Genomic DNA, 13,238 nt, shown 5'->3' with positions numbered 1-13,238 from the left:
GGGGGGGGGGGGGGAATAGTGATGGCTTCAGGGTTTAGTTTTCATCCGAGCCTAAAATATTTTGTACGCACTTTCTCCAGCAAAATCTCCCCTTTCTGTGCCTCGCTCAAAGAGTGAGATGAACTACATCGACGGGGAGAAGGTGGTTAAGCGGTCTGCCACACTCCCCCTCCCAGCCCGCTCGTCTTCCCTCAAGTCCAGCCCAGAGAGGTAAGTGATTTCTAAGATGCTCAGCCCCTCACCCACCCCCGTCTGAGTCCCAGGAGCCTCCTTTGTTAGGAACAGGAAACTTGAATCCCTGCCCCATCACCTGTCAGTCTCCATCCTTACCTGTGAACTGAGGATAAAGACAGCAGCGTGAGTCCTCCTGAGTACCGCAAGGATAAAAGAAGCAATCGCACTTGACCTTCCTGTCCGGGCCTGGCTCGTAGCATGGGCGTAATTAATGTCAATGATAATTACTATAACCTTTTCTCTATTCAAGAGAAAAAGATTGTAGTGTTAGTGATGAACCCAGAGCCTTCATAAAAACCAGGCAGGTACTCTGTCATAGAGTTCATCTTCGGGCCATCATCTTTCACTTTTCCTTTTGAGACAGCATCTCAATAAGTTGTCCAGGCTAACCTTGAACTTGCTCTGTATGTAGCCCAAGCAGGGCTTGAACTCTGAATTCTCCTCCCTCAGCCTACAAGCAATTGGGATCACAGGTCTTTACCATCAAGCTCTGTTATACGAAAACTCTTTACTTGGAAGTTCATTTACATATTTGTAGCAAAGACTGCAATATTAGAATGCAGCTATATTCTGTGAATGTTTCACTGATATAACATGTATTGATATAAATGCCCCATGAAGTAATCATCTGCTGTCATCTGGACAGTGTCCTATGTGTTTTCTGGCCCCAGCTTTTGCCAGTCTCTACAAACTAGAAGGTCTACACAGATGAAACTTACTATTTTTTCTTAAATTCACATCCAGTTTCATACCTCCATATGTCCATGGCAAGTGAATGGCCTGATACATCTACCTGATAATTCTGATAATTAATAAAAAGGAGTGATAGGTATGCCATGAAATTATAGGTGTATTCAGTAAGCACCTACTGGGCACATTCTATGCAGATGGAACCAGACTTTACAGAAGAATATACAAATCATTGTTCTATCTTCCAGAAAGTTTCAACCTTTTGTGAAAGACAAAATATAACCATAGTGCAAAAGTGCAGCAGTGACCCTGCATAAAAAGTTTGCAGACAATTTGCAAAGATTCATGCATCCTTTGAAATGCCATCTCTTGGATGTCAGGCTGAAAACTGGGGTCAGGGCTGATAAGAGGGCTCAAGAGGTGAAGGTACTTAGCACCAAGCTTGACCTGAGTTTAACGTCTGTAAACCACATAAAGATGGAAGGAGAGAACCATCTCCATAGAGATGGAGATGTCCTTTCATACGCACACACACACACACACACACTCACTCTCACACACACACACACACACACTCATACACACACATACACTCAAACACACACACGCACTCTCTCACATATACACTCATACGCACTCACTCACACACACTCTCACACTCACACACATACACTCACTTTCACACACATACACACACACTCATACACACTCACTCTCACGCACATACACACACTCACACTCACACACACACACTCTCTCACACACACTCACACACTCTCTCACACATACACTCACTCACACACATACACATACTCATATGCACACATACACACACACTCACACTCACATACATACACATACACACACTCACTCTCACACACACATACTCACACTCATACACACTCATACATGCACACTCACTCTCACACACATACATACAAACTCACACACACACATACACTCTCACATACACACTCTCACATTCACACATAATCACACACATACACACACTCACACTCATACACACATGCACACATACTCCTACACGCACACTCACGCTCACACACACACTCATACACACACTCACTCTCACAAACATACGCACACACACACACTCACTCTATCTCTCTCTCTCTCTCTCTCTCTCTCTCTCACACACACACACACACACACACACACACACACACACACACACCACGGTGTTAGGGTTACTATATTGCTGGGATGAAACACCATGACCAAAAGCGTCTTGGGAAGGAAAGGGTTAATTTCACTCACAGTCCTGTAAACCAGTTCATCAAAAGCAGTGAGGCCAGAAACTAAAGCAGGACAGGATCCTGGAGGCAGGAGCTGAGTCAGAGGTCATGGAGGAGTACTGTTTACTGGCCTGTCTTCATACAGAACCCAGGACCAGCGCAGGGGTGGACCCACTAACAATGGGCTGGGCCCTCCCTGACATTTATTAAGAAAATGCCATGTACCTGGATCTGATGGAGTCATTTTGTCAATTGAGCTTTCCTCCTTTCAGACTACTCTAGCTTGTGTCAAGTTGACAAAATTAGCCAGGACATGGACAAATAATAAATTAAAACAAAACAAAACAAAACACCAGAAACAAAACCTTTGGCTCAAAGGTTTTGAGATTAGTATATGTACGGGTCAGGCACAGACCAGGAAAGACACAGGGCACACAGCTAGTGTTAAGTGAAGGCTGCTGTGGCCCTGGCATGCTGCCACATAAGTCCCCATCTAACCGTTAGAGAAGCTAGTGCCCCAAGAGTTTGTACCGTACTGAGATCACCTGGGTGGCTAGGGCTTGAATCACAGTCTGGCAGCTTGAGGACCTGTATTTGTGCTCTGCATAAATTGTGTGGGAGTTCAGGCGTGTTTGAGGAATGTTACAGTCATAAGAGGCAGAGCAAGGTGAAAGAAAGACTTTTTCCAGGATGAGCCCTGTCCCCTCCCTCCCTTCCTCCCTCCCTCCCTCCTTCCCTCCCTCCTCCATCTCCACGTCCAGGTTTTGGGCACAGGGTACCTCATGCCTCTTGTGAGCCAAGACAGAGATTTAATTGGGTTGTTTTGAGAAGCGAGCTAATACAGCTAAGTCGCTGGCCTTGATTCCAGTTTTATGCTTTGGTTATACAAATTCTTTGATCAAGACGACAGCCAACCAGGTTCAGACCTCGTGGGAAGCTGGTGCTATTTTCATGAAAACAGGATTTTTTCCTTCTACAGAAACGACTGGGAGCCCCCAGATAAGAAAGTGGATACGAGAAAATACCGAGCAGAGCCCAAAAGCATTTATGAATATCAGCCGGGCAAGTCTTCGGTCCTGACCAATGAGAAGATGGTAATGTGCATATGAAAGGTCTTTTGTTTGCTCTTGTGTAGTTGGAGCATATTCTTCCCCCACTTGAGATAGGCTTGTTTTGTTTAGAACAAGGAAAAGAGTTGAAGTATTTTCACCCTCTGCATTTCTGCAGGTCTTCATAAGTTAATCCTGAGTCTGCTTTTAAAAAACTGTATTTTTGTGGCTCTGTTGTTCCATTTGTGTGTGGTTTAACTCATTTTAATTTTCTACTAACAGCGATTGATCTCATTTTTTTTAAAGAAAAACGTGTACTACTTTGTCAATCTTATTGAGTAAAGGTTTTTATTTTTTGTAGGCAGTCCTTGTTTGAAATGGATGAATGTTACAGAAATGACCAGTCTAGCATTCAAGTCATTCAAAGATAACCAGTAGAATGTTGTATCTTGGGGTAAAGTCGGGGCTGTTAGAGGTTTATCTTTAGGTCTTCTTTCTTTGATTGGCAAAGTATTGAGAACTAACATAAAAATCAGTTTGGCTTATTGTCCCTTACACCAATTCACACCTCTAGTAAATTAGGTGGGAAAAATGTGTGGAAATTCCAGGCTGCCATGGAAAAGTAGCCACTTCTGCAAAATAGGAAGACTTTACAAACTGATTAGTTTCTTCTTTGCCAGTCATCTTTACTTTCATTCACCCTTCATTAGAAAAAGTTGGTTCAAATTTTGGAAAATGGTTAAAGAGATTCTCTAAGGCTGCATGAGCGCCACAGACCTCTGGCTGGATAGCAGGATGGAGAGAAGTCTCCTTAAGAGTGGTTAGCCTGCTGTTCTCTGCGTGTGGAAGGGATAATTGACTTGACTTTTACTGAAATGAGATGTGATGTCTTTATAAGTGCTGGAGCAGTTTTAATTAGGTAAAGGTCATCAGTTCACAGAAACACTTTCAGAGTTATCATTCTTTGAGTTTGCTGGGCACCATGGGTATTCGAAGCAGAAGGCAGAAGGCAAGCTGAATGACTTCTGTCAGTTTCCCTGCCTCAGAGGAAGTTGTCTGCCTACAGGAAGTATCCCAGACGTAATAAAATTGCACTGCAACCTTCAAACCAAAGGTTCCTGGAAAGAAAGCCACCCTCTTTAGTAATAAGCAAGTGATCTCAGGGATTCTGGAGGCCCCTGGCTGCCTTTCCATAGACAGTGGCTGTTCATAGATTGTCCTGGCCTTTACTGAAGGCACGCCCTTCTTCTTAATGTTGTCTTTGTTTCCACGTCCTTCTCTTGAACTTAGTCATTTCTCCTCAATACAGAACTAGGAAAATGACACTATATTGTTATCTCCTTTGGTATCAGTTCTTGGGATCACGGGAATTATTTTTTACAAGCGCTGGGCAGTGCCCCACAGTGCCCTATGATGACCGTCTTTGTAGTGGTGGAGACTGTCCACAAGGACAGCAGAACACCATCTGGTGTCTCAATATAGGAGCTCCTCTGTAATGCTCCAGGGCTGAGTCCCACCCGTAGTGGCATGTGGGCACCTGTCCAACAGTTTAATTCAGTGCCCTTCACCCCAGTTAGCTCCCTCCTTCCAAAGAGAAGTTGTCGATGTTAGAGAGGAATTTCAGTTGAATCTTAATTTTTTTGACAGTGGCTGAATTGGTCCATTATGTTTGATCTTTTCAAAATCCTGCTATTTTAATCATGTGAACAGAAAAGCTGCTATGTGAATTTCAATGTGAGCCTTTCACTCTGAGCCTTGCCTTTTGGAATTATCTGGCTGGCTAGGATTTCAGCAGCACCCCCCTTCATATACTGTTTGAAGAGAGCTAAAGGATCAATTCTTTATTAGACGTGTAAATGGGTGACAGATGTAGACTCAAGTGAGATTTTTTTAGTTTGCTTTGTCTCTTCATGAAGAAAGAGAAACCCCACTTTTTCTTCCATTTGAGGTACTCAAGCCTGCGTAATTCTGCCAATTCAAGGAATGGGCCCAGGCACAGCTAATTGATACCATCAGGAAGAATGTTAAACCACATAGGCTGTGGGGGGCTCCTCTTGCCCTGGGAGCCTGCTCACACTACCCAAACTCATAAAACACTATTACCTTCAGAATCCCTGGGTGACTCTCATCCTTGATAACCTGTTTGCCTGTTTGGCATATTCATAAAAAGGTCTAAATACTTCTTGCCTCCCTATCTATAAGTCAACCTTTTCCCTCCAGCCTTAGACTTGGAGATATATTGTTTGGTCCCTGCTGTCAGGAATGTCTAGGTTTTATTCCTTTATACTTTTTTTTTTCTTTGCTGAAATCTCCCATAGGACAAGAGCTTCATTTAACCAATCTATAGGTACGACTTTTTCATGCTGAGCCCTGGGCTAGATGTTGGGGTTTATGTTCCTTGGGTGTGGTAGCAAGGACGGAAGTTGATGTAGTAATTACAGGCACAAAATGAACACAGAAGTGTGGACAAGGGATTTGTCCAGCCCTGCCTCTCCCGTCCTCTCAGTAGGAGGCTGAGTGGAACTATAGTGTAGTTTACAGAGTGCTGGACCAGTCATGGGAGGTCTGAGCTCTGGGTTCTGGTGCTGACTCTACTGTGTGCCTTCGGGCAGTCATTTAACCTCCTTGAGCCTCAAGGCTTTCGTTTGTGAGTAGAAATATTATCTGGCCCTCCAGCCTGGCGGAGGATCAGGTGATATGGCCAGGAGGAGTAATATGGGTGTAAGAGCCATGCAAACTGAAAAGCAGGGTGTAAGCGGACACACTAGGGTCACATGATTTACTTAATTGGAATTTGAAGCTGGTCTCTGGCTCCTGTTCAAGCATCAACCCTGTCTTTGAGGAGGCGACACTTTCCTGGCAAGCCCCTTGCCCGTTCCATGGATTTTATCAGGCTGGAAAAAGAGCAGCCCCCAGCAGCTGAGAGCAAGCCCTGGCACTGTGGAAGTGTCATGGCTGTGGAACCGGGGCTCCCTCTTTGCTTCCAGCAGGGGTGTCCATTCTTAGTCTGTTCCTTGATTGGATGCTGCTCATTTACACCTGGCAAGCTACCGCAGGTGCGAGCACTGTGGGCAGTGTGTTTACCTTTATGTGTGGGCAGCTCAAAGGACCCAGGCGTTGGACCTAAGTCATTTAACATAACCTTTTCTTTACTCAGCACTGGCCTAGCAGTCAACTATCCTGCAAACAGCATTCAAGGATGAAATGAGTTAATTCTTTCAAGGCTGTAAATATTGTTACTCTTAGGCAGCTTCCCAAAAGAGTTGGTATGTTAGTACATTTTATTATTACAAAAAAAAAAACCAAAAACAAAAACAGCAAAAACAAAAACCCTAACCTATTCCCAGGGAACAGTTTATAAATAGTCTTTGTAAGAATAACAAATATGAAGTAGGTTTCGTGAAAAACCATCATTCTAGATTGGAGAATGAGCCAGTATCTAAGCCGTCATTCCCAATTGGCTTGGGGTTTGTGGACCTTATGTTGCTTTTCACCTAATAAAGGCAGAAACCAGGCTGGAGAGATGGCTCAGCTGGTAAAGTGCTAAAGGACCCGAGTTCAGTTCCCAGAAAAAGAGTAAAAGAAACAGGCTTGGTGGTTTCTACTTACAGTTCCAGCCCTGGAGCGGTAGAGCCAGGCAGAACCTTGGGACTTGCTGGCCAGCCAGCCCAGCCCAATTGGCAAGCCCTGAGTGACTGGAAGGCCCTGGCTCAGGAAACAAGGTAGCTGATTGGCTCCTCAGGAACAACCACTTAAAGTTTTCCTCTGGTACCTACATACATGTGCATAGATACATAAACATGAGCGTGCACACACACACATACACACACGCACACACACATAGGCGCATGCGCGAGTGACACTATTTATGTCTGGATGGGCAGGCTTTTTCCTTCAGGGTAGAGGAAGCTGCTCTAGATGCAAGAGGATGGAGTTCAGCATATATTACCCCATAGTTTCAAATCATCCTTCAGCCAAATTCTCTGACAAGTGTCCATATCTTCTACCTTTAAGAGCAGGAATGGACAAATGGCAGATGTCTCCAGGGAATTTGGGAGAAGGGCTGGGTAAAGTCAGTCAGACAGTTTGCTGCTTGCAGAGAAATCCGAAAACTATCTTAGTGGTGTCAATACGTCCAAGGACTACTCTGGGGCGCAGTAGTGCTGATGACCTGTAGGTGGCGCTGGCAGCAATCTGTTCTGTGCCATCTACCTTAATGGCCATGAGGTAGCTAAGTTTCTTGTGTGATATCTTCAACCTCAGAAGAAACTGTGTGCATTTTTGTATTTCAGGTTGTTGTAAAAAAAAAAAAATCACATCTCAACCTTTTGTAATTTTCAGAGTTATTAAAGAACATATGAGCTTAAGCAAACCTTGAACTCCGTGAACTTAACTCCTTTTATTAGAAAACTTGATTTGCCTTCTAGTAACCCATTTTTAGTGTTTTCTAAAAGTAGGTGATATTTCTTAGATAAAGTGCCAGAGATTATCAGTCTCCCTGGCGCGTCTTAGTATAACAGCTGTGAGGGATCTAACTTTGGAGCATAAGCCAGAACTTTTCTCCCCGTTCTGTTCTCCGTCCTGTCCAGCTTTTCTGTCACTTACTTGTTTTCCTCAATCCTTTAACATTTATCTGTTAGAACACAGAGTGTATGCTGTCTGTACTCATCTCCCACGATGCTTGTTTACAGTGGTTTTCCCTTGTGTCCTCTGTTTTGACTTACATCATTTTCACTTTGCTGTGTATGACACACGGTATCTCACCTATTCATGTGCCATTAAAGATGCAGTATTAACCAGTTGGCTTTTATAAAGCGTGTCAATATCTGCATTTATTTTGAAAACCTTAGGGCAGCCTTGCAAATCAGTACTAAAACCACCCTGGCCCATAAAAACCGTTGGCTTTACTCTGACATAGATGCTGAGTGTTTGGTGTGCTCACCAGTTTATGTGCTTACAGTTGATTTTTTTTTTTTTTTCTGCAAGAGGAAATAAGGAATTTGTTTTCTCTAATGCTGAAATGATTAAGAATACCAGTCTGCCCGTATTTAGCTTTGTGGTGCTGGGTTGCAGTGTGGTGCCGGGTCCTTTATGTCTAGTCCATCTGCCTCTGCTGTTGGACTGAAAACAAATACTTCGCTGCTCCCTGCCTCAGTTTACCTGTTTTTCTGGTGTCAGTAAAACTGGACGGTCCCTGCTGTTGAAGCAGGCGCTGTGTAACCCAGAGCTGCTGCATCTCTACTGGCCTGTTCCTATGTAATCTTTTACATAATGTTATCCTTCTCTTTCTTCCATTTCCCTGTCACCAACCCTTATAGAGTCGGGATATAAGCCCAGAAGAGATAGATTTAAAGAATGAACCTTGGTATAAATTCTTTTCGGAATTGGAGTTTGGGAGACCGGTAAGTGTAATAGCTTCAGTGGTTATGCACCTTGTGAAATGATGTTCTTGGTACCTTGCTGCTGCTACGGAATCAGGTCCGTGTGAGGGAGTCAGCAGTGGGAGCAGCCATGATGACTATCAGTAGTCAGACTGTGCCATCTCACTACAACCTGAAGGGGACAGTGAACTCCGAGGTACACCTTCCTAGAACATCCGACAGTGACCAGGGCATCATGTGCCCTAGGACCTCTCTCTGTCCCCTCCAACAAGTATCACATACCTGATGGATCGCATTTTTTTTTTTCTTCTGCCAAGCAGTGACTACCAGTCCATTAAGGTTTGTGAAGACAGGCGGGGAGATGTATCACTGGGAAGGGCGGGGTTATGCTGCCTCATATCATGTTTTTAAAGCATGCATGCAAGGCATGTGTCTTGAGTATGCAAAACAAAACAAAACAAAACAAGGCAAGACAAAAAAACCAACTGCTTCCCTGTGCAGATCTAACCCCTGTTCAGCCCAGTTAAAGGCAGCTTTTAGGGAATGATTTTTCTGAGTTGAGCTAATATCCTTTGGAAGGGAGGGTAGCACTCTAGAAAATGAAGTGTTCAGTAGCTTCCTTGAGGTATTTCTGATTTTTTTTCGGAGAGGGTTGGTTCTTTGGTCCTACGCCTAGACAAGTTTCACACAGGACAATTAGAGCTAGTCCTTACATTGGAGCTGATGCACTTTAAACCTGTAGTCACTTTAAATTCTCATGCTGATAGACTTGAAAACAGTAGTTACTTTGAATTCCCATCATAACTACAAAAGGAATTTATAGGTGGAAGAGTTATATACGTAGAAAAAAAATGAACATTAGATGTATGAGACTTTAACCATTGGTTGATGGTTAGAGGGTAGATGGTTGTTTTATCTGCAGATCGGAGCTGATTTTATACCTCAATAAAATGTTAAATCCCATGCTGTGTATTTTTCATTAAGATGAAGAGAGGCAATTCAGGCTGGCACTTTGGAATTGCTGATTTGGCTTAAAGATGCTGGGTTTGAAGGTTAGGAGTACCCAGTTGCCAACATTGTAATTGTAGTAACAGGTATTCCTTCTTTCTGGGTCCTTCTGGATGCATAGCATTGCACCTCTTCCCCTTAATCCGTTGTTGATGAGCGCCACCTAGGGGCAGTGGAGAGGAAGTGTCTAGCCCAACTACCCTTTTCTCTTCCCCTCCCCAAGCACAGTGCCCAGCTCATCTCTTCTCCTTTCTCTCTCTCCTTTTTTGCTGTTCACTGATTAGACACCAAATTTAATATACAGTCTTTTTCACATGCAATAAACTGAACAGTCTCTCCCTAAGAACTGCTCAGTTATTGAACTCATATTGATATGTGTGGCTGACCTCCAAAGCACTGATTGCCATGTGCAGCAGTGATAATGTATTGTTCTCATGGAAAGCAGGAGATGCTTGTTTTCAGCTTTGTTCTCCAGCATCCATGCCAGTGATTTTTGAAATCCGTTTCAGGATCTGCAGATTGCTAGCCATCCCCTCGTCTATCCAGTAACTAACCCTGTTTAATCAAATTTTTGCAAAAGTTAGGGAACCTTCTTTACTAATTTATTACTAGTGATATATCTTTGTAAATCTGTCATTGCAAACAAGTTTCATTGATATTAAACAATACTTCAGAGACCCAGCCTTTAGTAAACAGGTCCTGAGAATAATTGTGTAAATTAAGAGTTTTGACAAAAACTGTAACTCACTTACATAAACAAGGAGGGCACAGACCATTTGTCAAATAATTCTTTCTCTTGGGGGATTCTTTTACACATAGCCTTAACTTTTGAATATTTGTCAAAAGAACAGGGCCACATCTCCAGGAACCTCAGTGAAAGAACATTTATATATGGTCTGAGACATTCCCCAGCGTGGGCTTGTTATATAGTTGAACCAACAGAATTTAGGAAGGAGGTAGGAGAGTGAGTTTTTTTTTTTTCTTCTTCTTCTCTTCTAATTACAATGGGGCCAAATTGTGCACAAAGCCATAAGCTGTGACAGTTGGTTTGGAAGTTGTGTTAGCCATTCTGGAGTCTGCCAATCACACTTGACACAGGCTGTCATTGATACTTTGTTTCTGTTGTTCTCAAACCAACTTAGGGCTCTTACTCCTAGTAATAAACCTGCCGGAGTTTTGATACTAATAGTTCCTGAGCTCTTTTTTCTCCCTGGAGCCTCCTCTTATAAAGCCACTCAAAAGAACAGAAAATTGCAACAAGATCCTGATTGGTGACCCCAGTATGTCGCTATGAAGTAACAAATAATTTAAGACTTCAGAGACCACTGGGGGGGCAGGGTGATTATTTGAAGCAAATTTAATTTGTAGACACTCACCTATGGAGTTTTCTGACAAAGTAGGAAAGGTGTGGGGATAACACACATTTAAAAGTTTACTTCCCAGACAGCCAGGTTAGTATATTAAGCAGTAAGAATGAAGGTCTGTCGCTGCTATAGCACTGACTTCGCAGAACACACACCTCACATATGTGGCAGACCTGCTGCTGATAGCGAAAACACAGCCAGAGTCAGTTTGCTTTTCTTTTGGAGAGGTAGTATGGGGAACAAGAGGACCCACCTTCTACTCTCCCCTTCCCTTCAGTTTCTACAGAAATTGGTTTGATGTCTAGCCACAAACTCAAGGCAATGTTTCTCAGTATGAATCCCTCGAATACTTCTGTAGAGTTAACTCGCATGCAGTCTGCAGAGCTTTTAATGATCATCGGCATCTGGAGGTCATAGCGTGGTCGATCTCAAGTGTCCACAGGCACAGTCAGAGAACCCACTCTATGTGAGACAGGTTCAGAGTTAGATGTTTCGGGAAGTTTGCTTAACTCTCACCGCACACACACCCTTGATAAGCTTACAGCATTCTCCTGGCGGATTTTCAGCTCTCTGTTTGTCTACGAAGGGGTGAAGAGCAAACATAGTGACCTCTGACCTGCTGGGGGGTGGAGCCTGCCTCTAGTGTTATTGGTGTTACCTAACTCTACTATTTTCTAATAGGAAAGGCCAGTTATGCTACAAGTATGAAATGGTCACATGTATGATCTGAATTCCCACTCTGGATGCTGCTGCTATAAGCCAGAGGGTCACCTTTTTAGGTCAGCCTCTACTGGCCAGACTTACAGATTTACACATTTATTAACATGCAATGAATTTTTTTCTATAGTAGGAAAGACTATTTCAAAAATGTGAAATCTCCAGGATCAGTCTTTGTTTGAAGAGAGCAAGAAAGAATTAGAGTTTTTAATTTGTTTAAATACATTATTGATGCTTCCCTCCCCCCTTTTAATTTAAAATTTTAGTATTGAGAATCAAGGGTTGATTTACTCTTGAAACTTAGACTTCCTGGTCAGCGATTTCAGATCCCCCTGGGGCAGACAGCTTTGTGTCCTCAGCCAGGATCCCAGTCCTTTGCTTTGAGTTCACCTTTCTGTGTTGGTCCAGTTCCTAGCGTGCCCCTCTTTGTTTGAGCCCCCCATGTTTGTCTTTATGTCTTTATGCTCATTTCTTCATTTCCTCCTCTGCTTCCCGTCAGCCTCCCAAAAAGATATGGGACTATACTCCTGGAGACTGCTCTATCCTTCCTAGAGAGGATAGAAAGGTAATTCCGTACCTCCTCCTCGGAATGTGTGCTAGATCTCTAGCTTTGGGTGCCGTGAGTGTGTTGTGGGTTTGTGTTCTTTTCTTAATTTTTTTTTTTTAAACCTTAGTAACTTGTTTGGCCTGGTGATAAAACTATTTAATAAAGTCTGTGAGACATATACTAATGTATAGAGGCTGCTTTTGTTTTGCTTTTTTAAACTCTTATCACGGTCGCTATACTCTGACACAGAGGAAGCAGGCCTTTCCTCACAGGTAGGTTTCTGTGGCATTTGTAGTTCTCATTAGACACAGAGTAGATGGCTGAAGCTCTGTTACTCAGGATTTCCTTGAACCTGCCTAATGTTGCTCTTTCTGTGTTCTCGTCTCTGAACTAAGTTCTAGAGAGCCCTTGTGATTGACTCAGGCCACCGTGACCCTATTAAAATAGGACGCTAAAAAACAAAATTCATTTTCAAACGTAACCCTCCGTTCCTTCTTCTTTTCTCTAGACTAAAACATTCTTTCTCATCTTTTCTTTCTTGCACCAGACTAATCTAGAGAAAGATCTCAGCTTCTGCCCAGCAGAGTTAGAGGCAGACTTAGACAAAGTGGACACGCTTAATAGATCACCCAGTGCAAACTCGCCACAGGTATTTCCAGTTTTTCTCTTGCTGTCGGTTTCTTCTCAAGCTCTTTGTTCTCTTCTCTGTTCTTTTTTTTTATGTTGTGGAGATGACAGAGGGTGATGCTGCTAGCATTAAGATGCATGGCTTTCTGTTTATACACACATGGACCACATGCACGCACACACACACACACACATACCACACACATACACCACACCACACACACACCACACACATACACACCACACACACCACACACATACACACCACACACACCACACCACACACACACACACCATACACACACACCATACACACATACACACACCATACACATACACACACACACCATACACACACACACATA

At 43.2% G+C, this 13,238-nt stretch overlaps 1 protein-coding gene across 45 annotated transcripts in view; it reads left to right on the top strand.

Annotated features, from left to right (window-relative positions):
- The window catches only part of Sorbs1 (sorbin and SH3 domain containing 1), a 234,923-nt gene that overhangs the window by 171,001 nt on the left and 50,684 nt on the right, over positions 1 to 13,238 (top strand). For 30 of the 45 annotated variants that reach the window (XM_031390249.1, XM_031390248.1, XM_031390252.1 and 27 more), the window contains 5 exons: positions 81 to 210; positions 3,160 to 3,274; positions 8,548 to 8,631; positions 12,199 to 12,264; positions 12,794 to 12,895. In XM_031390249.1, coding sequence (XP_031246109.1) covers positions 81 to 210; positions 3,160 to 3,274; positions 8,548 to 8,631; positions 12,199 to 12,264; positions 12,794 to 12,895 — 497 coding nt within the window. The remainder of the gene's footprint in view (positions 1 to 80; positions 211 to 3,159; positions 3,275 to 8,547; positions 8,632 to 12,198; positions 12,265 to 12,793; positions 12,896 to 13,238) is intronic. The other 15 variants (XM_031390263.1, XM_031390269.1, XM_031390271.1 and 12 more) reach the window with 5 other exon arrangements.

Source organism: Mastomys coucha, unplaced genomic scaffold (genome assembly GCF_008632895.1).
Source record: "Mastomys coucha isolate ucsf_1 unplaced genomic scaffold, UCSF_Mcou_1 pScaffold21, whole genome shotgun sequence".
Classification (NCBI taxonomy): domain Eukaryota; kingdom Metazoa; phylum Chordata; class Mammalia; order Rodentia; family Muridae; genus Mastomys; species Mastomys coucha.
This window is presented reverse-complemented; position numbering and strand designations above follow the sequence as displayed.